At 58.3% G+C, this 27,164-nt stretch overlaps 3 protein-coding genes across 5 annotated transcripts; 2 read left to right on the top strand and 1 right to left on the bottom strand.

The window, feature by feature from the left end:
- The first annotated feature begins 1,412 nt into the window (after nucleotides 1-1,412).
- Vars1 (valyl-tRNA synthetase 1) lies at nucleotides 1,413-15,750 on the top strand. Of its 2 annotated transcripts, none has more exons than XR_013046843.1 (29): nucleotides 1,413-1,799; nucleotides 3,532-3,666; nucleotides 3,776-3,914; nucleotides 4,140-4,264; nucleotides 4,351-4,435; nucleotides 4,606-4,706; nucleotides 4,838-4,965; nucleotides 9,270-9,434; nucleotides 9,624-9,705; nucleotides 10,049-10,168; nucleotides 10,251-10,359; nucleotides 10,449-10,543; nucleotides 11,182-11,272; nucleotides 11,366-11,490; nucleotides 11,574-11,677; nucleotides 11,767-11,925; nucleotides 12,007-12,097; nucleotides 12,201-12,306; nucleotides 12,393-12,463; nucleotides 12,540-12,665; nucleotides 12,943-13,047; nucleotides 13,129-13,197; nucleotides 13,276-13,354; nucleotides 13,487-13,614; nucleotides 13,808-14,079; nucleotides 14,213-14,419; nucleotides 14,493-14,604; nucleotides 14,706-15,031; nucleotides 15,607-15,750. XR_013046843.1 is itself a non-coding variant. In XM_006995584.4 (29 exons), the coding sequence occupies exons 1-29, from the start codon at nucleotides 1,413-1,415 to the stop codon at nucleotides 15,673-15,675; spliced, it is 3,795 nt and encodes a 1,264-aa protein (XP_006995646.2). In that variant the 3' UTR covers nucleotides 15,676-15,750. The 2 variants fall into 2 exon arrangements, 1 of the variants encoding a protein (XP_006995646.2); XM_006995584.4 differs by having other exon boundaries at nucleotides 13,924-14,079.
- Nucleotides 15,751-16,022: 272 nt separating this feature from the next.
- Nucleotides 16,023-26,684, top strand: Vwa7 (von Willebrand factor A domain containing 7). 2 transcript variants are annotated; one of them, XM_006995585.4, is made up of 17 exons: nucleotides 16,023-16,186; nucleotides 16,446-16,694; nucleotides 17,080-17,361; nucleotides 17,733-17,829; nucleotides 18,366-18,476; nucleotides 18,819-19,014; nucleotides 19,140-19,309; nucleotides 20,170-20,282; nucleotides 20,694-20,810; nucleotides 21,677-21,865; nucleotides 22,481-22,613; nucleotides 22,722-22,874; nucleotides 22,960-23,052; nucleotides 23,274-23,575; nucleotides 23,644-23,783; nucleotides 23,959-24,133; nucleotides 24,204-26,684. In XM_006995585.4, exons 2-17 carry the CDS (start codon nucleotides 16,461-16,463, stop codon nucleotides 24,375-24,377), a joined length of 2,679 nt encoding a protein of 892 aa, XP_006995647.2. In that variant the 5' UTR covers nucleotides 16,023-16,186; nucleotides 16,446-16,460; the 3' UTR covers nucleotides 24,378-26,684. The 2 variants fall into 2 exon arrangements, with proteins under 2 accessions (XP_006995647.2, XP_076414345.1); XM_076558230.1 differs by lacking the exon at nucleotides 16,023-16,186 and having other exon boundaries at nucleotides 16,342-16,694.
- Sapcd1 (suppressor APC domain containing 1) lies at nucleotides 25,299-26,671 on the bottom strand. The gene is made up of 4 exons (XM_042265989.2): nucleotides 26,558-26,671; nucleotides 26,185-26,325; nucleotides 25,623-25,715; nucleotides 25,299-25,394 (listed from the first exon to the last, which is right to left on the bottom strand). Exons 1-4 carry the CDS (start codon nucleotides 26,669-26,671, stop codon nucleotides 25,299-25,301), a joined length of 444 nt encoding a protein of 147 aa, XP_042121923.2.
- Nucleotides 26,685-27,164: the final 480 nt, after the last annotated feature.

The raw sequence follows: 27,164 nt of genomic DNA, 5'->3' as shown, positions 1-27,164 counted from the left end.
CAACTATCCTCTTGAGAAGGGAGGGTGAGAGCTGGGGCTGTAAAACGCTCCTGGTCCCCACCTTACTCTGCCTTTCCCTGGAGTGGGAGCTTCCTAGGCCTTTCCAGGGCAGCACGTGAGTGGAAAGAATCTGTCCCGCATCGGGAATAAAATTTATGATCAAACAGTTCTGGTTTTGTGGTCCGTGTTTGGGCAGGGAGGTGGGAAAGGTTGTTTCATCTACACTCCAGTCCCCACCTCCGGAAATCCACCCGAACTGACCAGCATTATGTACTCGGCCCCAAAGCTCGTAAACCTTGCCGGTATGACTCATCGGGGAAAAGGCGCCAGCCGCCAACTGTGACTTGAATTGATCCCTGGGACCCACTTGGTGGAGACAGAACTGATCTTTCTCCACATTCGCTGAAGTGCACACAATAAACAAAATAAAGCAGTGGCAGCCCGGCAGCACCGCGGACGAACTCTCCCTCTAGTCTTTTGCCCTTCCATCCCCCGCCCTTCCTTCCCCGTGAAGGAACTCCCAACGCTCTGAGCTTTTTCTCTGCGGGGCTGGGGCTGGATCCCGGGCCTCCCGCGAGCTGGCGCTGGCGGAGCACTGGGCCGTGGCACGGCCGGATTCCGTCCACACGGCCAGGCACACAAACGAGCGGTGCGCGGCGCGTTGCTAAGCTTTGCTCCCCGCGGCCCCAGGTCCCTGCAGCCGCGGACGCGCGCACAGCGGCCGGCTCTCCGGGGCGTCCTGCGGGAGCGGGGGCTGGGACAGCCCAGCACGCCCGGCCCGAGGACCCCGGGCTGCCCACGGCGGCGCCTGACCCGAGGGCCGCGGGCTGCCCGTGGCGGCGCCTGACCCACTACGGGCTCGTCCCCGCGGCTGCGGGCCCCGGCCACGCGCGCGGCCCCTGCCCCTCGAGGGGTTCCCGCCGCGGGGGCTGCACGCGGGCCCGGACGGAGGCCCGGCCCTCGGGACCGCGCACGCACAGGCGGGGCCCGGCCGCCCCGCGAGGACCCGGGCCCGGAAGCGCGCGCTGTCACAAAGGGGGGGACACGTGGGTGCCGCTCGCCCGGCCGTGCTCCCCCACAGCGGGAGAGCCGCTCCGCCCCCCGCCGCCTCCACCCTGGCCGCCCCGTGGGGCCGCGGCCCTGGCCGGCTGCGGAGAGTCGCCGGCCCCGTGTGACCGTCACCTTCAGGAGGTACTGCGGCGCGGGCGGGCGATCGGGCGGGCGGGCGGGCGGGCGATCGGGTCCCGCCTCCTCCTCCTCCTCCTCCTCCGGGCGCCGCTCGCAGCCGCTCCGCCCGGCCCGCGGCCTGGCCCGGCCCCCGGAGCCTCGCAGCACGTGGCCAGGCCCCCTCCTCCTCTCCCCGCCCGCTCTCTCCGCAGGACGCCCCGCCGCACGCGGACCCCCGCACAGCCATGTCCATCCTCTACGTCTCCCCTCACCCCGACGCCTTCCCCAGCCTCCGCGCCCTCATCGCCGCCCGCTACGGGGAAGCGGGCGACGGCCCCGGGTGGGGAGGCCCGCACCCCCGCATCTGCCTGCAGCCGCCCCCGAGCAGCCGGACCCCCGTCCCCCCGCCTCGCCTGCCCGCCCTGGAGCAGGGGCCTGGCGGCCTGTGGGTGTGGGGGGCCCCGGCTGTGGCCCAGCTGCTGTGGCCGGCAGGCCTGGGGGGGCCCGGGGGCAGCAGGGCCGCCGTCCTCGTCCAGCAGTGGGTCAGTTACGCCGACACGGAGCTCATCCCGGCTGCCTGCGGGGCGACGCTGCCCGCCCTGGGGCTCCGAAGCCCTGGTCAGGACCCCCAGGTGAGGGGGGCGGGGAGGGAGGTCTGAGAACACCAGGATCCGAGGGGATCCCGAGGAAGGAAGTGGCTGTCAGATGTGGAGCCAGTGTTTGGATCCCTGTTTGCCACCTGGTGCAGTAACTTGGGGAATACTTTGAGCTCTTCAGCCTTGGTTTAAGTCTGATCAGGGCGGCAAGGTGATGTAATCCCGTCCTCAGGGGTGTGACGGATGAGTGCCTGGCCGCGTGTTGCACCTTTGGTTTTCCAGGGTGTGTGTTTAAACAGAGCCTCGCGCTGGAGCCCTGGCTGTGAATGACTCGGAACTCCGCTGGTGGGCCGGGCTTTTTAGAGTTTCTGAGGGCCTTTGAGTGTCTGATGCCGTAATAAAACTTGACCGGCAGCAACTTGGGGAGGAAAGGCTCCATTTCAGCTTCCGGCTCTCAGGTTACACTCCCTCACAGAGGTGAGGCAGGAACAAGCCCAGGCCGTGGAGGGACACTACTTCCTGCTTTCTTACACCATCCGGGACTCTTTCCCCGGGAGGGGGGCCTCCCCCGAATAATCATTAATTAAGAAAATGCCCGCTCGGGCCAGTCTGGTGGAGACGTTTTCTCAATGCAGGGCCCCTCTTCCCGAATGACGCTAGGCTGTGTGAGGTTGACAGACACTAGCCAGTGTGCTGAGGGAAAGTTTGAAGTCTGGTGGTTGTTGTTTTGAGCTGGAAAGACTGAGGGAGAAACGAAGTAGGAGGCGCGGAAGGGAGAGGACAGAGACCCACCCGATTGCTCGTGTGAGCCCTTCCAGGGTGGACTTGTGCCCTAACCGAAAGGTCCGCCCCTGCCAGGTAGGAGTGCGTGGCGGGTTCTCAGTGAATCGCGTAGACCCTGATGAATTAATGTCGAGCCCTTCCCTGCAGGACGGTGCTGTGTGTGTTTACACACTCATAGTTGTCTCGGTAGGAGTGCCTGATGTGTTTCATTGGACACACGCACACACGCGCACTTGTCTGTATTCGGTTTTTATTTTTTGTGTATGAGTGTTTTGTCTGCATGTGTGTATGTACACATGCATGCCTGGTGCCCGAGGAGGGTAGGGGTGTAACCAGGTCACTTATGAGCCGCCGCATGGGTGAGAGGAACCAAACCTGGGGCCCCTGTAAGAGCGGCCGGTGTTCTTAACTGCTGATCTGTATCACTCATCTCTCCAGTCCTATGATGTATGTATTTTGGGGGTGGAGATGAAACCTAGGGCCCCCTACATGCTCGACATTCTCCCTCTGACCTGCACTCCCAGTCAGACGTAGTTCTGTTGTTTCTTTGAGACAGGGTCTTGTCTTTGTAGCTTTAATTGGCATGGAAGTAGTTGTGTAGACTAGGCTGGTGTTAAACTCGGAGAACTAGGATTAAAGAGGAGCAGCACCACACCTAACAGTTGGCTTTTATGACCGTTTGGATGTGGAGGGAGTAGCCTGAGAGCTGGTGATTGTGGGGCAGGAGACCAAATGGTGATGGATAGAGCAGTGACTCTCAACCCTTTCACGGGGGCCGCCTGAGACCATAGGAAAACACAGATATTGACATTACAGTTCATAGCAGTAGCAACATCACAGCTATGGAGTAGCAACAGAAATAATTTTCTGGCTGGGGTCACGACAACATGAGGAACTGTATTAAAGGGTTGCAGCGTTAGGAATGTTGAGAACCACTGGCACAGAAGCATGTAAACCTGGCCATGTCTTTTTCCTGTCCTGGTAGGCTGCCCTCGGGGCCCTGGGCAAGGCCCTGAGCCCCTTGGAAGACTGGCTTCGGCTGCACACCTACCTGGCTGGGGATGCCCCTACTCTGGCCGACTTAGCTGCTGTGACAGCCTTACTGCTGCCCTTCCGATACGTGAGTTGCTGTGATGTGTGTGTCGGGGGGGACGGACGGACAGGTGTCTGTCCATCAGACTTCATTGCAGCGTGACTAAGGTAATTGTTTTGTGTTGATTTCCTCTCAGGTCCTGGACCCCGCTGTCCGCCGGATCTGGGGTAATGTGACTCGCTGGTTTAACACTTGTGTCCGGCAGCCAGAATTCCGGGCTGTGTTAGGAGAAGTGGTCCTGTACTCGGGGGCCAGGTCTGCCACTCAACAGCCAGGTGAGGAGGATGGAGACAGCAGAGGGACAGTGGCCCCTCTGGGGCCTTCCTGTCACATGCTTTTTCTTTTATCTTAGAAATGCCTGGGCCATAGGGTGGGGAGCCTGGGGGAGGGGAGGTAATCAGGCCTGAGCTCCAGGGCGACGGAGACAGCCCTTTTTGGATTCAGCCAGTTCACAGAGGTCCCCAGCAGCCTTGAGCATGCATTTCCGTGCCTCTCTCCAGGCCTTGAGGTCACTGCGCCCCCGAAAACAGCCGCTCAGCTCAAGAAGGAAGCCAAGAAGCGGGAAAAGCTAGAGAAATTCCAGCAGAAGCAGAAGATCCAGCAGCAGCAGCCCCCACCGGGGGAGGTAGGAGGCGAAGGACGGGGCTGGGAGGGAGGGGGGCCTTGCCGAGCCGCTGATGTCTCGGTCTGCGTCTTCTTCCTTCTGAGCAGAAGAAACCAAAACCAGAGAAGAAGGAGAAGCGGGATCCTGGGGTCATTACCTATGACCTCCCTACCCCACCCGGGGAAAAGAAAGGTACGGGCTGGGGAGGGACCGCACCTCTGCTCCGTGTCCATTGCTTTGTCCTGGCCTCGGCCCTCTTAGTGAGGCCGGCAGAGCAGCCTCACGCCTGTGCTCTGGCCTGTCCCTTCTGCTCTAACTCGAGCCTCTCCAGCCTCGCTCAGCCCTCTTCTCCTTTCCCCCAGATGTCAGTGGCGCCATGCCCGACTCCTACAGCCCGCAGTATGTGGAGGCGGCCTGGTACCCCTGGTGGGAGCGGCAGGGCTTCTTCAAGCCAGAGTATGGGGTGAGTGAGCACTGCTGCCCAGGCCCAGTGGGGCGGAGGTGGAGAAGGGCAGGGCATCAGGACCCGTGCCTGAGGAGGGCCGGATGTGGATGCCGTGTGCTTTAGCATGTGCCCTCCTTCTCCGCCACCAGCGTCCTAGCGTGTCAGCACCAAATCCCAGAGGTGTCTTCATGATGTGCATCCCACCCCCCAACGTGACGGGCTCCCTGCACCTGGGCCACGCGCTCACCAACGCCATCCAGGACTCCCTGACTCGATGGTGAGCTCCTGTCTGCACCTGTCTGGTGCCTTCTGCCCACTTGGTTCCTTTCCAATGACGAGGCCGACGAGGCCATGTTGGCGTCGTTTGGCCGCTCAAATGGGACTTCACATTTCTCCTGCTGGCTCCCTGTGAGCCTTCAGCAGTCTCTCCTAGTCAGGTGATCCCTCTACACCTGATTTTCACAGGTTCCCCTCTCCCCTCTGTCTCCTGAGAAGAACACTGTCATCACCACTGTCGGTTTTGGGCCCGTGGCTTGTGTGCACCAGCATGTAGTCTCCCACAGAACTGCACCATCATTGGTCTGCAGCGGCATTCCTTTGGATTTTACAAGAGGCACGAGCAGACTTTAGTTGAAACAGACATCTCCTTGACCTTTTTACCCAGACCGACCTCCCTCCCTGAACGGAGCCCTTGCTTGTCAGGTCTTTCCTAGCTGTCTGCTCGTATATGCATGTAGCTGTAAAAGTTTAATGTTCTTCCAGGACACGCTAGGTCTGGGATGCAGGGAGGGAAATAGTTTTTGTTGTTTTCAAGAGAAGGTCTCACTGTGTTGTAGGTCTAGCTCTGGCTGTCCTAGAACTCACTCTGTAGACCAGGCTGGTCTTGAACTCACAGAGATCCATCTTCCTAGGCCTCCTGAGAGTTAGAAGGGGAGGCAGTTGTTATTCTAGGTGAAGTTTTCTTTTTCTTTTTAAATTGTTACTGAAATTGTGTGGATGCACCTGTGTGGGTGTGTACAGGAGCTCAGGTGCTGACAGAGGCCCGGGGTGTCAGGAGCCTGGGGCTGGAGCCGGGGTGCTGGTGAGCCGTCCAGTGGGGTGCCGGGGGCGGGACTTGTCCTCTGGAGGAGCAGCACATGCTCTTAGTAGCCACTTGAGCAAACTCCACGGCCTCCCTCCCTCCCTCCCTTCTCTCTCTCTCTCTCTCTCTCTCTCTCTCTCTCTCTCTCCCTCTTTCTTTCTTCTTAATAGAAAATATTTATATCTAACCAGCAAAAGTTGTTACTCCGAGTTGGAGAAATGGCTCAGCAGGTAAGAGCACTGTCTGCGTTTGTGGAGTTCCTGGGACTGGAACCTGGACGGTGACTCACAACCATTCTTAACTCCATTCCAGATCTGACGCCTCTGTGGGCATGCACATGGTGCACAGGCATGTAGGTAAAACACTCACGGTTGTTATGTTGGCGTGATTGCAAGGCTGGTGGAATCACGGCCGGTTCAAGCCTGGCCTGGGCTACGTTGTGAGCTTGTGTCTCAAACCAAACACACAGAGCTCAGTTCCTCAGCTGCTTTTTTTTTTTTTTTTTTTTTTTTTGGTTTTTTTCTGTTTTTTGTTTTGTTTTGTTTTTCAAGACTGGGTTCCTCTATGTAACGGTCCTGGCTGTCCTGGAACTCACCGTAGCCCAGGCTGGCTTCAAACTCACAAGAGATCGACCTGTCTCTGCCTCCCAAGCATTGGGATTGAAGGCGTGTGCCGCCGCTGCCCTGCCCTGAACTGTTCTCTTAGATTCTGCAGTTCTTCCTGGTGCTGTTTACTTGTTCTTGTATGCAGACTGACATCATTTTTTCTTTCCTTTTTTTAAAAGTTTTTATAAAATGTGTGATGAACATGTTCCTTACATGTGTCTGTGCACCACATGTGTGTTTGGTGCCTACAGGGGCCAGAAGAGGGCGTGGATCCCCTGGAACTGGAGTTACAGTTGTAAGCCGCTGTCTGGGTGCTGGGATTTGAACCCAGGTCCTCTGGAAGCACAGCTAGTTCTCTTAACCACTGAGCCATCTCTCCATCCTGTCCTTTCTCTCTGGAGCTGAGGTTGCTCTGTTGGCTGGGCTGGCCTGCAGCTCCTGGGACTAGTGATCCTCCTGTATTGTCTTGAGCAGCTGGAGCCACAGTGCCTGCCAGTGCGTCCGCTCTTGATGTGTTTTTAGTTCTATGTTACGTATGCTAATGCTTCCCTGCATGTGTGTCTGGACACCACTTGTGTGCAGCACCCGGCGAGGCCAGAGAATGGTGTTGGATGCCTGGGCTGGATTAGACAGTTGTTAGCTTCCCTTTGGGGCTGGGGATAGAGCCTGGGTCCTCGAGATCAGTAGCCAGTGCCCTCCACTGAACCATCCCAACAGCCTTTTTTCCTTTTGATTTTATGCTTTAGTGCTTTGTGTAGCCCAGGATGGCATCAGACCCAGTGGGTTAGGTAACCAAGGCTGGCCTTGAACTCATGATCCTCTTGCCTCCACTTCACAATACAAGGATTCCATGCGTGAGCCATTATACCCAAGTTCACTTTTTTAATAGTAATAATACCTAAAGGCTTTTTTCCCTTGTGTCTTTTTTTTTGTATTTTTTGCATTGGGATCTGTTCTGGGACTTTTTGTATAGACCAGTCTGAACTCAAACTCAGAGATCTATCTGCCTTTGGCTCTGCCTCTGCCTCCTGAGTGCTGGTATCAAAGATGCGCACCACCATGCCTGGCTCCTTAAAAAAAAAAAAAAAGCATCGTGTGTGTGTGTGTGTGTGTGTGTGTGTGTGTGTGTGTGTGTGTGTGTAGCCCTGGCTGTCCTGGATTTGTAGACCAGGCTGGCCTTGAACTCACAGAGATCCACCTATCTCTGCTTCCCAAGTGCTGAGATTAAAGGGGTGTGTCGCCACCCACTGCCTGCCCCCCCCCAAAGAAAGCATCTTAATGTCTATAAAATATGTTAATGTCAGGTGGAAGGTATTGGCTTTGCACGCCTTTAATCCCAGCACTCAGGAGGCAGAACTCCAGGACAGCCAAGGCTACACAGAGAAACCCTGTCTCAAAGTTTAAAAAAAAAAGATGTCTTCTGAGGCATATATAAGGACAGCTTGGTATCTGTAAGAGAATGGAAATGCTACAGCCCCTTTCCACAGAACATCCGAACGTCGTGTGCGAAGCAGACGTGAATATATTCATTTCTTTGTATGTCATTGACCATGGTTCATGAGCGTGGGGAGCTGTGCACAGCTCAGTGGATGAGGCACTCAGCTGATCGGATCCTCAGAACCTACATCAGTAAAGCTGATGCCGTAACGCATTACATGTGTAACCCCAGAAGTACTTGTGCCAGCTAGGCTTGATATAGTGGTGAACAAGAGACCGGACCTCGAGGTGGAGGACAGACTGACACCCGAGTTTATCCTCTGGCCTTCATGTGCAGACACACCCGCCCACACATGCACAGGGACTCAGTATACACGCACATGTACACGCAGAAAACAACCACAGTGTTTTATAAAAGTGATCAGTTCCCTTCCAGTCATGCCCTGAATCCTTTTTTTAAACTTTGCTTAGAGGTAATGACTGATTTAGCTTTTCTGTACTTTTTGTGTCTCTAGCTTTTTTTGTGGAGACACATTGAGACAAAGTGTTCCTGTGTGTAGTCCTGGGTGGCCCGGAACTTGCTGTGGGGCCCAAGCCAGCCTTGAACTCTTCAGCCCTCTCGAGCCTCTCAGTGCTGAGATTGGTGGTGTCTGCCAGCCCTGACCACAGCTCTCCTGCCTGGTTACAAAGGCATTGCCTGCAGAGTCGCACGCCGCTGGGTTGCGTAGCAGTGCTGTGACTTCTTCACTTCCAGACTCATTTTCTAATAGTTTGTTGTCGTTTGGCTTTTGTGATTTTGTCAGGCAATGCTATGCTACCAACGTCAGGCGTTTGGTTTGTTTGAGACAGGGCCTCACTTTACAGTGAGGGCCGCCACTCCTGGCTGTAATACTTGCTTCTGTGTAGGACGATTTCCATCATTTGCTCTTCCCTACCTTCCGTGTGTCCTCTTTGTGTGCGTGTGTGCGCGTGCGCGTGTGCGTGTGAGTGCGCGAGTCAGTGAACCCCGTGAGGGTCTGCTTGTTGCAGGAGCAGGAGCATCTTACCTGTCCATAGAGTGGAGAGGCGTGTGCCCTCCCTGGTCTGTCTCCTCTCCGGCACTCTAATGTGTGAGGACTCTTAGGAACATGGCGTAGGAGCAAGACTCTTGAGCAGTCTGCCTGGGTCTGCGGAGACGAGGTTTACTTCTGTCTGTCTGTGGCTTTGTTCCCCTGTGGAAACTCACTTGATAGATGGGACTGTTTCATCTTGCCTGTCTGGCTGGGCGAGAGCCTCCTCTTCGTTCTTTTTCCAGATTGTTCTGCCAGTCCTGTGAGTCCTCTCCCTGCCTGGCTTTAGAATGAGAGGGTTTCGGTTCATCCCCTTTCGTCAGCATCCATGGACTCTGGCTGACACCTGAGACCTTTGGAGTGATGCTCTTCTAGCCTGGCTCACCATCTGACCCTCATGCCCCCACAGGCACCGTATGCGTGGGGAGACCACCCTGTGGAACCCAGGCTGTGACCATGCGGGCATTGCCACCCAGGTGGTGGTGGAAAAGAAACTCTGGAGAGAGCAGGGTCTGAATCGGCACCAGCTGGGCCGTGAGGCCTTTCTTCGGGAGGTCTGGAAGTGGAAAGAGGAGTGAGTACCCAGTGGCCTGTGGGATGGCGGCCCTGCCTCCTCTCTGTGGGACCCCTGACTGCAGGCTCAGACCCTCCCACTGGGTTGGCTGAAGGGCCCAGGTGAATTTCGGAGGGACGAGTGACTCCCTCACTGCCCTCTCAGCCCCTGGATGGCTGAAGGCTTACCCTGGACTCCATCCGCTTTCAGGAAGGGCGACAGGATTTACCACCAGCTGAAGAAACTTGGCAGCTCCTTGGACTGGGATCGAGCCTGCTTCACCATGGACCCTGTAAGCAGGGGGGCTTCGGGGCAGGGCAGGGGTGCTCCTCGGGTGGGCTGCCCTCACAGGAGATTAGGACACAACTGAGGACTCAGCTCTCAGCACCAGCTTCTGGCCCTCGTCATGACCCTGCATTCTCTGGCCCTTGGAACAGGAGCACCAGGCTGCTCTGCTCCAGGCTCAGACTCCAGCCGGAAGCTCCCTCCTTCCCATTGCTAGGCTTACTGACGGCCCCAGGGCTCTGCTGAGGGGTCTGCGCTGGGCACAGGACTCTAGGACAGGCCTAGTGGACCCCCCGGCCTCAGGTGTCGGCCTTGGCCTCCAGGCACCACTTCCCTTTCCTCCACCCCAGAAACTGTCAACAGCTGTGACAGAGGCTTTTGTCAGGCTCCATGAGGAAGGTGTCATCTACCGTAGCACCCGCCTGGTCAACTGGTCCTGCACCCTCAATTCTGCCATTTCTGACATTGAGGTATGCTTCTGCCCACAGCCTGTCTCCCTCTGGTGCTCCCAACCCTGGCCCAGGGCCACCTCTCTAAATACCCATCTCACAGGTGGATAAGAAGGAGCTGACGGGCCGCACCCTGCTCTCTGTGCCTGGCTACAAGGAGAAGGTGGAGTTTGGGGTCCTCGTGTCCTTTGCCTACAAGGTCCAAGGCTCAGGTGGGAGCTAAGGACGCCAGGATGTGGGCTGGGGGAGGAGGGCAGGAGCAGAGGAGGGAGCTGAGACCCAGCACCTCCTGTCACCCCAGACAGCGACGAGGAGGTGGTGGTGGCAACCACTCGCATTGAGACGATGCTGGGAGACGTGGCTGTGGCTGTGCACCCCAGAGACCCCAGATACCAGGTGGGCGGGGCGCTGCCTGCTCGGGGGGGGGGGGGGGGGGGGAGCATGTGGGACAGACAGGCTCTGAGTGCACCCCAAAGACCCCAGACACCAGGTGGGCGGGGCGCTGCCTGCTCCGGGGGGGAGCATGTGGGACAGGCTCTGAGTGCACCCCAGAGACCCCAGATACCAGGTGGGCGGGGGCGCTGCCTGTTCCGGGGGGAGCATGTGGGACAGGCAGGCTCTGAGTGCATCCCAAAGACCCCAGATACCAGGTGGGCGGGGCGCTGCCTGTTCCGGGGGGAGCATGTGGGACAGACAGGCTCTGAGTGCACACCCCAGAGACCCCAGATACCAGGTGGGCGGGGGCGCTGCCTGTTCCGGGGGGAGCATGTGGGACAGACAGGCTCTGAGTGCACCCCAGAGACCCCAGATACCAGGTGGGTGGGGGCGCTGCCTGCTCCGGGGGGGAGCATGTGGGGCAGGCTCTGAGGGCCCTGCTACTGCCAGGGCTTGAGCTACTCTGGGCTCCTTTCCTGGCCCTGAAATTGGAGCTGTGGGCAGCTGGGATGGGTGCTGGCCCAGGAGAGGAGGCTCTGCCTGGGTGAGGGTCGCATCCAGCCCTGCAGCATTCATTTCTGATGTCTCTCCGTGCTCAGCACCTGAAGGGGAAGAGCGTCATTCATCCATTCTTGTCCCGGAGCCTCCCTGTTGTCTTCGATGACTTCGTGGACATGGAGTTCGGCACAGGTGGGAGAAGAGACGAAAATACCTTCACTCCCTTCGGCAGGGCTGGGGCTGGACGCGGTGTGGGAGGGAGCGCTGACCGCCTGTGCTCTCCAGGTGCCGTGAAGATCACCCCTGCCCACGACCAGAACGACTATGAGGTTGGGCAGCGGCACGGGCTGGAGGCCATCAGCATCATGGACTCAAAGGGGGCCCTGGTCAATGTGCCTCCACCTTTCTTGGTGAGGATGTCTGGGCTGTGGGGACCTGGGTGGGAGGTGCAGGGTTACCTGGGCATCGCCATGATGAGGCCTTTCCCGTCCAGGGCATGCCCAGGTTTGAGGCCAGGAAGGCCGTGCTGGCTGCACTGAAGGGGCGGGGCCTGTTCCGTGGCGTCAAGGACAACCCCATGGTGGTGCCACTTTGCAAGTGAGCCTGGGTCTGGTGTGGGTGGGAGATGGTGGGGGCTTCTCCAGTACTCAGCCCCGGCCTCCTCCCATGCTCACTTCCTCCTCCAGCCGCTCCAAGGATGTGGTGGAGCCTCTGCTAAGGCCACAGTGGTACGTCCGCTGTGGGGAGATGGCTCAGGCTGCCAGTGCGGCTGTGACCCGGGGCGACCTCCGTATACTGCCTGAGGCCCATCAACGGACTTGGCATTCTTGGATGGACAACATCCGGTGTGTATGGCCCTGGGTGGGGAGGGTGGCCAGCTGAGGGGCACATCCTGGGCACCCTGACTCACCCCTTGCTGTTTGTAGAGACTGGTGCATCTCTCGGCAGCTGTGGTGGGGCCACCGAATCCCAGCCTATTTTATCACTGTCCACGACCCAGCCGTACCCGCCGGGGAGGTGAGGAAAGGCCGCAGCTAGATGTTGGAGTGGCAGTGGTTGTTGGTTGGTAGAGGGGTCTGGGCAAAGTAGCGGAACCTGTTGTGATAACCCTCTCTTTTAGGACCCTGATGGGCGGTACTGGGTGAGCGGACGCACTGAGGCAGAGGCCAGGGAGAAAGCGGCACGGGAGTTTGGAGTGTCCCCTGACAAGATCAGCCTTCAGCAAGGCAGGGCTGGGCACGGAGTGGGGTACAGTTGGGGTCCTGGCCCTGTTTTCTCAACCTGTCTAACCTCTGACCTTTGACTCTTCTAGATGAGGATGTATTGGACACCTGGTTCTCCTCTGGTCTCTTTCCCTTCTCCATCTTTGGTTGGCCCAATCAGGTGTGTTTCTAGTGTGAAGAGGGAGAGGAACTTTAAAAGAGAATGCTTGGCTCACCTCACACCCTCATCTTTCCAGTCAGAAGACCTTAGTGTGTTCTACCCTGGGACCCTGTTGGAGACAGGCCATGACATCCTCTTCTTCTGGGTGGCCCGGATGGTCATGCTGGGCCTGAAACTCACAGGCAGGCTGCCCTTCAGAGAGGTGTGAAGATGGCTAAGACCCCCCCCCCCCCAACCTGTGCCTCCTCACCTGCCTCCTTGTGTGGTTGTTGGCTAGGGATAGCATTGGTTGGTCTGGCCCAGGGCTAAGAGGGTTCCTTCCACTCAGGGGTTCTTGGCCCGGGGCTTCCTCTTCCCCGGGGAGGGTACTGCTCAGACACATTAAGGCTTGAGCGGGTAGGGCCACTAGGCACCGATCCTGGTGAGAGCCAAGATAGGAGGATCATGGCCTCACTTGTCTTCCCACCGCCTGCCCCCAGGTCTATCTCCATGCAATTGTGCGTGATGCTCATGGCAGGAAGATGAGCAAGTCTCTTGGCAACGTCATCGACCCGCTGGATGTCATCCATGGGGTTTCCTTGCAGGTGGGGCTCTCAGTGGGTCAGCTAGGAACGGCTATGCGGCTGTGGCTAGAACAACCTCACAGCTCCCGTCTCCTCCCTCAGGGCCTCCATGACCAACTACTGAACAGCAACCTGGATCCCACTGAGGTGGAGAAAGCCAAAGAAGGACAGGTATGGGGGCCACGCCCCAGGGGTGGAGCTGCAGCAGGTGGGCAGGGCTGACCATCCTGTTTGCTCTGTATCCTGTAGAAGGCCGACTTCCCAGCAGGGATTCCCGAGTGTGGCACCGATGCCCTGCGCTTTGGACTCTGTGCTTACACATCCCAAGGTATGTGTGGTCGCCACTCTTCCTCAGTTGCCTGTGTGTCCTCCCCGAGACCCATGCTCTCCTCCACTTCGGGCTGCAGAGGACCTCTCTGGGAGGAAGAGCAGGGTGGAGTCACACTGGCCCCTCCCCTAGGTCGAGACATCAACCTGGATGTCAACAGGATCCTGGGGTACCGCCACTTCTGCAACAAACTCTGGAATGCCACAAAGTTCGCCCTGCGTGGCCTTGGGAAGAGCTTCGTGCCCTTGCCCACCTCCCAGGTGAGGTTCTAGTGGGAGGCGACTGTTGATAGCGCCCACACAGACCGCACCACCAATCCTCGAGATCAAGCATAGTCCCTGCCATGCTGTCCCCTCAGCATCCTCCTTTTAGCCTGAGGACAGACGGGTAGAGACTGGTGACTGACAGGCACTGGGCTCTCACCGAGGGGCTGGGCCTATCCTTTCTCCCCAGACATTGGACAAGTCAGGAATACAGATTCTCCTGTGGTCCCTGTCTGCTCCTGTGGGATCTGGCTCCCTGCCCTGGGCATGTGGTGGCCTACTGGCTGACATTCCTCTTCCCCCAAGCCTGAAGGGCGTGAGAGCCTAGTGGACCGCTGGATCCGTAGTCGGCTGACTGAGGCCGTGAGGCTCAGCAATGAAGGCTTCCAGGCCTACGATTTTCCGGCCATCACCACCGCCCAGTACAGCTTTTGGCTCTATGAGCTCTGTGATGTCTACTTGGTAAGCAGTGGGGCGGGGCTCGATTAGCTGGTGTTGGCTCTCAGACCGAGTCTGCCTGTTGCCTTCCCATCCTCAAAGGCACAGTGGGGCTCCAGGCGGTGCTGACCGTGAGCACTGCGCCCCCCTTCTCTAGGAGTGCCTAAAACCCGTGCTGAATGGAGTGGACCAGGTGGCGGCAGAGTGTGCGCGGCAGACCCTCTACACCTGCCTGGACGTCGGCCTGCGCCTGCTCTCACCCTTCATGCCTTTTGTCACAGAGGAGCTGTTCCAGAGGCTGCCCCGGCGGACCCCAGCAGCTCCTGCAAGCCTGTGTGTCACCCCCTACCCAGAGCCCTCAGAGGTATGAGGTTAGACCTGGAGGGCAGGCTGCAGCCCGCCCAAGCAGCCCCTTACCCCCCTCTGCCTCCTCACAGTGCTCCTGGAAGGACCCCGAGGCCGAAGCTGCTTTTGAGCTGGCGCTGAGCATCACTCGAGCTGTGCGCTCCCTGCGTGCGGACTACAACCTGACCCGGACCAGGCCTGACTGTGAGCCTCGGGCCCTGTGTCCACCTCTCCCCCGTCCCATCAGCCCCTTGGGAGCCCAGGGTCTGCCGTAGCCAGGCTTCACTTTCCTCCCTCCTCGACAGGTTTCTTGGAAGTAGCTGATGAGGCCACGGGTGCCTTGGCGTCGGCGGTGTCCGGCTACGTGCAGGTGCTGGCCAGTGCCGGTGTGGTGGCTGTCCTGGCCCTGGGGGCTCCTGCACCGCAGGGCTGCGCGGTGGCCGTGGCTTCGGACCGCTGCTCCATCCACCTGCATCTGCAGGGGCTAGTGGACCCAGCCCGGGAGCTGGGCAAGCTGCAGGCCAAGCGCAGTGAGGCGCAGCGACAGGCCCAGCGGCTGCAGGAGCGCCGTGCTGCCGCTGGGTACTCGGCAAAGGTGCCCCTTGAGGTCCAGGAGGCCGATGAGGCGAAGGTGTGTGCTGTGGGGTGTCCGACATGCGCTTCCTCTGTCCTACCCTGGTCCTCGGCCAGCCCAGCTGCCGGGACCCTGGCACCCACGCGGCAGTCAGTTGTCTTGGGTGTGGTGCCTGCCCTGCTTAGTTAGCTGCCTGGGCTGACCCGTGAGGCAGGCTTGTCTCCTGCTATGGAGACCCTGCAGACCCCGGCCTCTACGGTCTTCCCGGGAGGCCCAGCGCTTGAGAGTGCTCGTTACAGTGAGTGCTCTCTCGGGCGCTCGGAGGGAAGTGACCCTTGCACCTCACTGTGGAGAGGCTGGCGTGTGGCCAGGGAGCTCGGCTAGGCTCCTGCACAGGTGGCCGTGCCAGGCAGGGTGTGTGGTCTGAGGCCCATTGTGGGCGCCGGCCACTGGGGAAGAGGAAGACTCCAGAGGCAGGGTCTTGATGGAGTGTGGGGTGTGCCTGCCAGCCGTACCACCCTCACCTCCCTGGGGTCCCCACCCATCTTACCAACTTGGGCTCCTCTGCAGTCTAGGGTATTGGGGTCTCCTTGGGTATGGGTCCTCACCACATACCCCTTTTGTACCCTCAGTTGCAACAGACAGAGGCAGAGCTCAGGAAGGTGGATGAGGCCATTGCCCTGTTCCAGAAGATGCTGTGACCCCCCAGCTCCAACCCTCAAAGCCCCTAGTGATCCACCAACAGGGATGGCAGCAATAAAATATTTTGCCAAAAACTGTTGTTGTCTGTGTGTTGTGGGGACGGGAGGGGTGCAGAGCCCTGTTGACAGTGTGCGAAGCAGGAGGGCTGCCGGCCAGCAGCCAGGTCCTGATTCCCGGTGGGCAGAGGGATGCGTCTGTCTGGGTCTGTCTCTGGCACAGTGCCAGGCCTGAGTCATGCTGCTCTGCTGCTGCCTCCTTCCCCCCCAGCTCACCTCTCACTGCGCTGCTCTGCGCTGTGGCCACGGAGGCCCGCCCTGGTCCCGCCCTGCCTCTCGCTGCATCTTGTGGCTCTGGGATGGCATAAATGGAAGAGGGCCTGGGGCTGCCTGTCCTCAGCCCCTTGCTAAGGGCCTCCCTCCCGCTCTACTGAGGCCAGTTAATTATAACTGTGACCTAAGTGCCCTGTGACGCCACACCCGGGCCAGGGCTGCCTGGGAGACTCGGCACCAGGTAAGAGGCCTAAGGGGACTTTCCTGTTAATGGGGCAGGGCTTGGGGCTCAGTCTGGTGTAGGACAAGAACCCCAAGGAACCTCTGCTGGCCTGATAGGCCCTTGAGTTGTATGGGTTGCCAGTTCAGGGTGCAAGAGCCGGGCTGGAGTAGATGAGGCACCTGAGGCATAGCAGGAAGTGGACAGCGGGAGCCATGGAGACAGCAAGGTCCACCCTGGAATCGCTTTCCTTCTCCCTTGAGATCCTTCTGTTCCCTAGGTCCATGCCTCAGCCATGTTCCCTGTGGAGGTACCCCTGTCCCACCTGGGCCCCCCAATACTGCTTCTGCTTCAGCTGCTGTTGCCCCCAACATCTGCCTTCTTTCCCAACATCTGGAGCCTCCTGGCTGCCCCTGGCTCTGTCACTCACCAAGACCTGACTGAGGAGGCTGCACTCAATGTCACCCTCCAGCTCTTTCTGGAGCGGCCACCCCCAGGCCGACCACGCCTTCGCCTGGAGGACTTCAGGGTGAGCATTCCTGGGTCCTCTCACTGCCTTAGGGCCCTGGTGGTCAGGGAGGCTCACCCACCTTTCACCTGCTCACCTCCACACTCCCCTCTGCACCACCACCTGGTCCCAAAATTCTGAGTCCCCCAGCCTCGGAGAAGTCTATACCTAGCTGGATGTGGTGGCTCACACCTGAAATCCCAGCACTTGAGGAAAATTGCTGTTTAAGGCCAGCCTGGTTTAGTTACATAGTGAATGCCAGTCCAGATCTGACGCTCCCTAGTGGGGCTCCTCACCCTCCATTCTGTTCACACCCAGCCTTAAGTGCCGGGTGCTAAGGTCATTCGGGCAGTGGTAGGAGCCAAGGGGCTTCTCTGCAGTCCCTTTCCCTCAACACTCTTGCTAGGGCCGGACCCTCCTTGCCGATGACATCTTTGCGGCCTACTTTGGACCTGGTTCGCCTTCCCGGCGGTTTAGAGCAGCTTTAGGAGAGGTGTCTCGTGCCAATGCAGCCCAAGACTTCCTGCCGGCTTCCAGGAACAACCCTGACCTGCACTTTGATTCTGAGCGGCTGGTCCAGGGGCGCACTCTCCTGGTGGGGGCTCTTCGGGAGACCCTGGTGGCCGCCAGAGCCTTCCAGCATGCTTTGGCCCGCCAGCGCCTCGGGGCTGCGCTTCATGCCCTGCAGGTGACTTACAGCGCCTTACACCTGCCTCCCATACTCTGGGGGGGCGAGGCATGCCCTGCCTGAGCTGGCAGCACTTCCAGTGTCCTGCAGGAGTGGCTACAGAGGAGGGAGAGGAAGACATGGGGGGGGGGGTTGGCTTATCCTAGGGGCTACTAGGAAGAAGCCCTTGGCTGAGACTCTGAGACAGAAAAGGCTGGGCTTTGCCATGGCAAAGCCTTGTCCTAGGCAATGTGAACAGGAGCAAAGGGCACAGGAAACAGGAGCAGGGGGTGAAATACTTTGTGTGGGGGAACACCGGGTGGCATGTCAGGGTGTTGATCCTGACTAGATCAAATGAACGCCTTTCCCTCTCCCTCTGTCCTGGGGACCAGGATTTCTATAGCCACAGCAACTGGGTGGAGTTGGGGGAGCGGCAACCCCACCCTCACCTCCTCTGGCCACGGCGGGAGCTCCGGAGCCTGGCACAAGGTATGGCCATGCCCCTGTGTGGAGGTGGGAGCTCGGGGAGCCCCTCACTGCAGCCATCACTGCAGCACCTTCTGGGGTCTCAGGCTGTGACCTTGCTTTATCCCTGCAGGACGGCAGTGTTCTTAGTCTGGCTAGAACAGTTCAGGGGCCTTCTCAGCTTTACACGGGGAAACATCCAGGCTCACGGGTCAGCTCTCAGACCTCACAGCCGTCTTCCATGGAGCTTGTTCTGCCCACCCATGCCAGCCCCCTCATGCTCCCAACTCACTGGGAGCTCCTCCTGTCCACTGCGGCCTCGTAGCCTGTCTGGCTCACAGAGAGCAGAACCCCCAGGATCAGTACCCACACTTCTGGGTTTGGTACACCAGCCCTGATCACAACATCCAAACGCTGGCCCCGGGATCTAGTACAGAAAGCCTGGCCAAGGTGCCTGTGGTCTTTTCTGCCTTTCCAGCTGAGAGGAAGACATTAGGTGACCGGGGATTAAATGCGGCTGGTTGAGGCTTCGATAGCAGCCTCCTGCCTTCTCTTCCCAGTGGGTGACCCTACCTGCTCTGACTGTGAGGAGCTGAGCTGCCCTGGGAATATGCTGGACTTCACACTGCTCACCTCCGGTTACTTTGGAATGCATCCCCCCAAACCTCCAGGTACCAGATGGGAAAGCTCCCTAGAAGGAAGAGTGGACAGTCACTTTTTTTGTCTTTAACAGAGGACCCTGGTTGCCTTAGGAGAAGGCGTGGGAATAGGCACAGCATGGGAAGATACAGGCTTCTGAGGAGACCCAGTCATTCTCTGTTGCCTGGGCAGGGCTGGGGACTGGATGCAGAGAGACCCTGACCCCTCTTGACATTTACATAAAATATCACCATTTCCTGATGCTCCCTTGCTGAGGAGTGAGAAGGCCACGCCAGGTCAGAGAGGACTCCCTACTCTTTAGTAGGCAGGTGGGCATCTGACTCTTACATGCCAGATCTCTTTCCTCAACTCAGGGAAATGTAGCCATGGGGGCCATTTTGACCAGAGCAGCTCCCAGCCGCCCCGGGGAGGCATCAACAAGGACAGCACATCCCCAAGCTTCTCCCCGCACCACATGCTGCACCTCCAGGCTGTGGAAGTGGCTCTCCTGGCCTCCATCGAGGCCTTCAGCCTCCTGCGAAGCCGCCTGGGAGACAGGGGTTTCTCCAGGTGGGTGGTCTCCCGGAGATGGGCTCCCCGGTGATCGATCGGTCAGTGCTCCCGGGGGAACTGAGGAACTGGGCACTGGGGACGGAAGTGCAGAACCTTCACTGTGTCTCTGACTTGGACCACAGGCTGCTGGACATCACACCAGCCTCCAGCCTGAGCTTTGTCCTGGACACCACAGGCAGCATGGGCGAGGAAATCAATGCAGCCAAGGTCCAGGCTCGCCGCATCGTGGAGCAGCGGCAGGGCAGCCCCATGGAGCCTGTGTTCTATGTCCTGGTGCCCTTCCATGACCCAGGTAGCGTGGGTCTGCAGGGGTGGGGGAAGGAGGGCCCAGGCCGGAGGCTGCAGGCCTCCAGTGAGGAGACGCTCCTCAGGGCCTCTCCACCTGTTGTCATGAGTGAGCCTCTCCGGGGTGCCTGTGTCCACGCAGAAGTAGCTGCTTCCGCTGTCTCTAAAATGGTGGCACTTTCACAAGTCCAGTGCCTGCTTGGGCAGGTGCCTCTGGCCTCCTTAGATTTCTGCACTGTCTTTGGGGTTTTTTGCTTATGAAATGTGGGTGGCTGTTTTGCCTTCATGTTGATCTGCCCAGCGCTCTTACCTGCTGGGCCGTCTCTCCAGGCGCCTGCCTTAGAGATTAGGATGAAGACGAGTCTGTTCTGTGGGGAGGCTGGGGTTGTTAGTCCTTTCCTGAGTAGAAAGCTTCCCTGGCCTGGGCCTACCAGTCTTACTGCAGCTTGGGCTGGCCAGCTAATCTTCCTTTGCTCCGTCATCTAACCTGGACCCATCCTGATGTATCCTCCTGGCCTGAGAAGGTCTCAGGGGGAGGCTTGAGTCTGATTTATAGTGTCTGGCACTGAGTAGGGACTCACCACATGCTTCGTGGACGCATGCATCAGTGCTGTGTTAGTACTGTGTCTAGTCACTCTTGTAAGGATTACAAATTCACCAGCTTTCCAGCTCTCCCAGTGAGCCGCTCAGGCGAGTACTACTATTTTCTCTCATTTTAAAAGAGGGGCTGGGGAAATGGTTCAGCAGTTAAGAGAACTTGCTGCTCTCGCAGAGGACCTGGGTTTGGGTACTGGTGCCCACATTGGTAGGCCCACAGCTCCCTCACTGCCCTCCTCACTCACCTGACCTTCCTTTCCCCCTGCCCAGGGTTCGGCCCCGTCTTTACAACCAGTGACCCCGACAGCTTCTGGCAGAAACTCAACGAGATCCACGCCTTGGGGGGCGGAGATGAGCCTGAGATGTGCCTGTCCGCCCTGGAGGTCTGGTGGCGGCTCCCTTCCCTCTCCCTTCCCCTCTTCTCCTGCCCTTCCAGGCCCTGCCACCAGGAGGAGCCCGAGCCAGACACCCTCTCCTCCAGGGCCCCCTTGCGCTCTGCCCTCCTGGCTCGCCCCTGCTTCCCGGGCCCCCTTGCGCTCTGCCCTCCCGGCTCGCCCCTGCTTCCAGGGCCCCCTTACGCTCTGCCCTCCGGGCTCGCCCCTGCTTCCAGGGCCTCCTTGCCCTCTGCCCTCCCGGCTCGCCCCTGCTTCTTGCGCTCTGCCCTCCCGGCTCGCCCTGCTTCCGGGACCCCCTTGCGCTCTGCCCTCCCGGCTCGCCCCTGCTTCTTGCGCTCTGCCCTCCCGGCTCGCCCCTGCCGCCACCATTTTTAACAGCAGCCTTTTCTTCTTTCCCAGCTGGCCCTGCTGCACACACCTCCTCTCTCAGACATCTTTGTCTTCACTGACGCCTCCCCCAAGGATGCCTTTCTTACCAACCGAGTGGAATCCCTGACTCGGGAGCGGCGCTGCAGGGTGAGCCGCGTTAGCTCCCGGGAGATGGGAAAGACGGTGGTTTCATGTAAGGTCCCCCCAACCTTCAACATACTCCACAGTGAGGGTCCATGCCCTCAGCAATGCTGGGCTGTGAGGGTCTCTGCAGACACCAGGCCGGCAGAGAAACTGTCTACGTGAGGCAAGAAGGCAGCCGGTGTTGGTTCAGACTTGTAGAGTTTGACCCTGGTCAGTCGTCTACTTTCGGCATATTTTAGTACAGCTTTGGGAAAAGTCTCCTGGTAACTTTTAGTTACCACAATAAAACTGCAAAGCACGTATGACCTTTCTTTCCATAAGGATGGGTTCTGTTGACTGAGAAACAATGCTCAGGATAAAGGCCCAGGGAGGAAGAGTGTGGGATGAACAATGGTCTGGGCTTCAGGTGAGGCCTGGCCCTGCGGGTAGGACAGATCACCAGGCCATTACTCCGTCACTCCCACTTTCTAGGTGGGTATTCATCTCTTCTGTTGAAGAGACAGCCTTGTGTGTTAACATTCCTGGTTTCCCTGGTGCTTTTCTGCTAGCACCAAGACCTTGTGCCCTGTACCCTGGGCAAAGGTGGGCTGTAGCTTGGTGGTGTTTACCTTGAGGCCCTGGGTTCAACCCCTGGCACCACACAAAGAAAAACTAAATTCCAATATAAAAACAGAATTAAAAACAAAGCTGGGAAATGTGTCATCCAAACTGAAATGTGCTGACGGTTCTCCCAAGGGCTGTGTCACTGGGGGGGACAGGGGGGTCCCCCCCAACCCCCTCCAGCTCTGGGGAAGGTGGGGCCCAGCAGCCCTCCTTTACAACGCATGCTGCTTGGACACCGCAAGCCTTGGGCTGTCATTGGGCCACAGGTGACATTCCTAGTGACTGAAGACCCGTCGAGGGTTCAGGGGCGAGCACGGCGAGAGGTCTTGTCTCCTTTGCGTTTCGAACCCTATGAAGCCATCGCCCTGGCCTCAGGAGGAGAGGTGATCTTCACCAAAGACCAGCACATTCAGGACGTGGCAGCCATTGTTGGAGAGAGCCTGGCTGGTGGTTGGGTGAGTGAGTGGAGGCCAGAGGGGCCCATGTCCCCCCTGGCTCAGATCTGGAGTCTGAGATGCCGCGTGCCTCTTCCTAAAGGAGAAGGGGTTCTGACAAGGTCAGGGAGGGAGGTGTCACAGGCACGCACCCCGAGATCCATGGCTTCTCACCGTCCATCTTGCCTTTCATGTCAAACTGCCCTCCTGCCCTCCACCTTGGTCTCCAGGGCTGAGACAAGAAAATTTCATTTTTCAGTTTTGTTTTTGAGACAAGGTCTCACTGTGTAGTCCTGGCTGGCCTGACCTGGGACTCACTGTGTAGTCCAGATTGGCTTTGAACTTGAACTCACAGAGATCTGCTTGCCTCTGCCTTCTGAGTGCTGGGATTAAAACATGAGCCACCATAACCAGCCATTCATCATCTTTGAGGAGGACAAGAAATGGCGGCCTTGCTCTGAACCCCGGGCCTCCAATTGTGTCACCAGACACAGTGGCACTGCCCCTGGTCCAGGGCCCGCTGATGACCCCTCTCCCTGTGTGAGGCCGCGTCTCCGTCTCCCTCCTGCTTGCCTTTGTTCCCACCTCAGTCCAGCTTTCCTTTCTTCTCCACCTTGGTCCTGCTCATATCTCCAGGTGACTCTTCCCCTGGAGCCTCGTGTCTTCATCCCTGGGGAGACTTGTGTGTTTGCTGTGGACAGGCTGCTCCGGCAGGTCACAGTCCGGATGCACGGGGACATCAGCAGCTTCTGGATCAAGAACCCTGCAGGTGCTATAATGTGGGCTCGAGGCAGACAGGAAAATCCAGAGCGGAGGACAAGGGGACCACAGAGAGAAAGGAATCATTTCATGTGACAGTCTCTTGTCCCCATCCCAGGGGTGTCCCAGGGCCCAGAGGAAGGCACAGGTCCTCTGGGTCACACTCGTCGCTTTGGACAGTTCTGGACAGTGACCATGACTGACCCCCCTCAGACAGGGTCTTGGGAGATCCAGATAGCCGCTGAGGGGATTCCCCGGGTGAGAGTGCAAGGTACGGAGAGAAGGTTCCTGGGAAGGGGTGTGGTGGACATGGTGACCCTGGTCCTCTCAGCGTGTCTGACTGCCTCCCTCGCCAGCCCAGACTTCCCTGGACTTCCTCTTTCACTTTGGGATCGCCATGGAGGATGGACCCCACCCTGGCCTCTACCCCCTGACTCAGCCAGTTGCAGGTAGTGCAGACTCCTCCCTGACCTGTGCTCCCTCACGTGGATGTGTGTGTGTAAAGGAATACATATGTGTCTTGTCTGATGAGTAAAGAACACTAATGGGAGATTCCAGCTCAGTGGACTTCACACGACACACTCCCATGATCCCGTGCAGTTGGAGATAAGAGTGTTGATTCCGTCTTCCCTGCACCTCCTCCAGTCTCTGTCCTTCCCTCCTACCTCAGGTCTGCAGACCCAGCTGCTGGTGGAAGTGACGGGGCTCGTCTCTAGACAGAACCCTGAGGAAGGCCGGCCACACTTTTCCCACGCTGTCCTTCGGAGGGTCCCGGAGGGCACTCATCTGAGCCGGGTGCCCTTGGAGCCGGTGGGACCCCCTGAGCGGGGTCTGCTCGCGGCCTCACTGCCGCCCACACTGCTCTCGGTCCCTGCACCCTTCTCTCTGGAGCTGGTTGGCCAGGATGGAGGGGGACAGGGTCTGCGCAGGACGGCCCCCCAGCCTTGCCCTGTGGCTCCAGTGCTTCTGGAGGTGAGGACAAGTGTGGGCAAGGGCTGGGGAGACTAGAACCAGAGGCTCTAACCTGCCCTCCCCCGCAGCTCAGTGGCCCGCCAAGTTTCTTGGCCCCGGGCAGCAAGGCTCCTCTCAGCCTGCACATCGCCAGCTTCTCTGGCCCCCAGGATCTTGATCTTAGGACGTCCGTCAACCCTAGCTTCTCCCTCACCTCCAACCTCTCCAGGTGAGTTTTGTTCCTGTCTGCGGTGAGTTACCTTTGCCTGGGTTCCAGCTCCACGCTTCAGTTCTACGGGGCTGGGGCTCCAGGACTCATCCTCTGGGCCCTCAGTCTTCATCCCTGGCCTGTGCTTGGCTCCACCCCTTGCCTTAGCTACCCAGAGCCTTCTGTCCCTCTGCAGGGCCCACCTGGGACAGAATGAGTCTGCCTGGGGACGCCTGTGGTTGGAGGTCCCCGATTCAGCAGCCCCCGACAGTGTGGTGATGGTGACTGTGACCGCGGTGGGTCAAGGAGCCAGCGCAGTGCCCCCGACCCATGCCTTCCTCCGGCTCCTGGTGCTGGCCCGGTCCTCACAGGTAAGGCGCTTCCACTTGCGCTCTTTCCTGGCCAAGCTGGGCACACTTCCATTTCTTCTCTTCCCCGCAGGATCAGCCGGAGACCCCTGCCCACTCTGCCGACCGAGGGCGCCCTCCAGCCACCCCAGCCTCGCTTCCTCCCACTTTGGTGACTCAGGACAGAGCTGGGGGAGGGGTGGTCGACAGAGCCTGGTGGGGAACAGTTGGAGGGGTGCTCTTCCTGCTAGGTTGCTCTTCCTGGTAGCACGGCAGCCCCACAGGGACAGGACTCTTCTCAGCACCATTCTCAGTCCGCCCCATAGGTGGGAATGGTCACATGGCTTCGGGGCCCTGCCCCTCCTAACTGGATTTTTCTTCTGTCACACTTGTCCCTTATTCCCTACCCTCCCAGGGGTCCGGGTTTCTCTGGGTAGCCCTGGCTGTCCTGGACCTCGCTCTGTAGACCAGGCTGGCCTGGAGCTCAGAAATCCGCCTGCCTCTGCCTCCTGAGTGCTGGGACTAAAGGCGTGCGCCGCCACCGCCCAGCTCCCTTATCTTTCTTAAAGGAGTAGACTGGCATGGTGTTCCATTCCTATGTCCCTGACAGGGAGGCTGAGGTAGGAGGGCTGCTGCCCTGAGTTCAAGGTCAGCCTGAGCTATGAGACCTTATCTCAAAAACAGCATCAACCGAACAAACTGTAGAGACTGGGGTGGAGGGTGATGGATTCCCGTGAGGCGCTTTTCCTGACCTGACCAGGAACCAAACAAAAAGCTTTTTTTTTTTTTTTAAAGAAAGCTGCTGTTTATTCCAGGAGGGCAGGGGCAGGGTAGGACAGGGCAGGGCAGGGGCACCAGCAAGTGCAGTTTTCACTTTGAATTCCAGGGCAGCTTCTTTAGCTTAGTTTTACTTTAAGCTGGAGGAGGTTTCAGGGATGGTGCCTTCTCCCCAGAGACATTGAAGGAAGGTGGTTTTTGCACATGGCACTGGGTAAGGTGAGGCAAGGGACATCAAGATGTGGTGGACACTTTTGAGGAGTTCCCAGTACACTTTATACCATGTCTGGATTTCATTGACCCACAGCCTGGAGCCCCTGGCTGCTGGGTCAGATGAAATAAGGTGTGTGGGGACTGTGGGGCATTCTGACTCCAACTGCACGCCTACTGAGCAGTGCTGGGAGGGAAGTGCTCACACGCGGGTCGGGCCCCTCTGCCCCTGGGGGCAGCCTGGCTGAGCCACCTCTCCCTTGGACTGGGTGACTTCTTCATGCTGCTTTGACAACTCCTAGAAGAGAGAGAACCAGACTGGCACCGCTTCCCACCCTGGGGCCAGGGTCTGTCACACCCTTCAGCTTGCCCATTGCTACCACAAGTTAGCGGAGCCTTTGGCATTTTCTCCTGGCCGTGGCCATGCAGGAACCAGCCTTGTGAGTGGATACGGGGGGCTAAATCAGTGTGGCTCCAAACCCCCTCCACCTCCCCAGAGTCCATACATTAAAAACAATAAGCTCACCTTCTGAACCAGACTTTGCAAACAAGCGTTCACCTTTTGAATCTGGGTTAGCTGTGGGGAGTCAGCCTCTGAGTCGAAGCTCATTAGGAAATCCTGGATGGGTTGGAGGATGACATTGTGCCGGGAACAGATCCACCCAGGCCACTCTGCTCACCTAGATTCCCTCGGCCCAGAACCTTCCAGACAGGTGGGAAAATCCGGTCCTCTCCACCTCCATCTCTTTAACATTGCAGTTCCCTTAACTGCAGGGTGCCACCCACTCCCACCCACCCACTCTTGTCCCTTATGGGTCCTTCTTGTCCATCCCTGTCCATCCCTGCCCTGTGAGAGACGCCCAGGCCACTCCCCCTCTGTGGAGTGATTGAGTGCACAGTCCCTCTGAATGGAATGCAGACAGCTTCTCCAGCCCAACAATGAACACAGGGGCATCCTGTCATTCCAATGCTGTTCCACTTCATGATCCCTGCCCGTTAACCCTGCCCTCTCCAGAGCAGACTCCCCTAGGTCCACGTCCTTCCTGCTTCTCCCTCCTCCAGCCCGTGCACGGGAGGCTGCTCCCTACCTCACCAAGGGCCCCCAGATGCAGCTGTCGTCGCTGTGACTCCCTTAGGTGGTCTGCAAACCAGGCTTGGCCATGCTCCAGCAGCTCCAGGCCTTGCCACAGAGCATCCTGTTCCCTCTCCAGAGCCTGCATCTTCTGCAGCTGAGCAGGCAAATGCAGGTCAAAACTCGCACTCCTAGCAGGGTCCTAGCTATGGGCAACTCTCCTAAGGGCTCACTGCCTGGTCACTGAGTGTGAGTTTAGACTGGCCGCTGAGGACTTGGATGGCAAGGGGACACAGGGAAAGCTTATGGGTCCTCAGAGCTGAGTGGAAATATATCAAGGGCAGATCAGGGGAAGGGATGTCCCAAGACCTCACTGATCTAGTACTCACCCAGAGGAAGAAGCTCTGGGCCCCTGGGTCCTGGCGGCTCGTCTCCAGTGGCAGCAGCAGAACAGTGTAGGGTGCTTGCACCAGGGGTGGCCCACCAGGACCTGGGCTCCCCATGGCTCTCAAGTGGGAAGGGTGGAGCCAGGGCGGTTCCTCCCCAAGCCCTGCCTTCTACCCATCCTGCCTTGTCTTTCAGCCTCTGAGGCCAGGACTAAGGCAAGAGATGCCTCCCTGAACTGTGTCACCCCTCATTCAGTCTGTTTTGTGGAGCCTCTCTGAAGCGGCTTGCCCTCAGTGAGTCCCAAGGGCAGAATCTGAATTTATTTAAATTTTTATTAATTTTTTTATGAGACAAAGTCTTCCTATGGAGCCTAGCTGGCCTGGAACTGACTAGATAGACTCAGAGATCTGCCTGTTTCTGCCTTCCCAGTACTGGGATTAAAGACATGGAGCATCATACCTGACTGAATTTATTTCTTTCTTTCTTTATTTTTTAAGTTGACAAAAATAAATTCTTTTCTTTTTTTTTTTTAATGCCGAATGCCATTTATTGAAGGAGGGAGGAAGGTCTTGAATATAGGCTTATAGCACAATGGGAGAACCCTGGAGG

Source organism: Peromyscus maniculatus, chromosome 21 (genome assembly GCF_049852395.1).
Source record: "Peromyscus maniculatus bairdii isolate BWxNUB_F1_BW_parent chromosome 21, HU_Pman_BW_mat_3.1, whole genome shotgun sequence".
Classification (NCBI taxonomy): Eukaryota; Metazoa; Chordata; class Mammalia; order Rodentia; family Cricetidae; genus Peromyscus; species Peromyscus maniculatus.
This window is presented reverse-complemented; position numbering and strand designations above follow the sequence as displayed.

Excerpts from the sequence above, each read along its gene's own strand:
- Vars1 (XM_006995584.4), top strand. The coding sequence starts at position 1,413 with ATGTCCATCCTCTACGTCTCCCCTCACCCCGACGCCTTCCCCAGCCTC. Across the intron at positions 3,667-3,775 it reads TACTGCTGCCCTTCCGATAC|GTCCTGGACCCCGCTGTCCG; the intron begins GTGAGTTGCTGT and ends ATTTCCTCTCAG. Across the intron at positions 13,198-13,275 it reads AGAAAGCCAAAGAAGGACAG|AAGGCCGACTTCCCAGCAGG; the intron begins GTATGGGGGCCA and ends TGTATCCTGTAG.
- Vwa7 (XM_006995585.4), top strand. The coding sequence starts at position 16,461 with ATGTTCCCTGTGGAGGTACCCCTGTCCCACCTGGGCCCCCCAATACTG. Across the intron at positions 17,362-17,732 it reads CTGCGCTTCATGCCCTGCAG|GATTTCTATAGCCACAGCAA; the intron begins GTGACTTACAGC and ends CCTGGGGACCAG. Across the intron at positions 21,866-22,480 it reads AGAGCCTGGCTGGTGGTTGG|GTGACTCTTCCCCTGGAGCC; the intron begins GTGAGTGAGTGG and ends TCATATCTCCAG.
- Sapcd1 (XM_042265989.2), bottom strand. The coding sequence starts at position 26,671 with ATGGGGAGCCCAGGTCCTGGTGGGCCACCCCTGGTGCAAGCACCCTAC. Across the intron at positions 25,716-26,184 it reads ATCTGGGGGCCCTTGGTGAG|GATTTCCTAATGAGCTTCGA; the intron begins GTAGGGAGCAGC and ends CAACCCATCCAG. Across the intron at positions 25,395-25,622 it reads TGCAAAGTCTGGTTCAGAAG|GAGTTGTCAAAGCAGCATGA; the intron begins GTGAGCTTATTG and ends TCTCTCTTCTAG.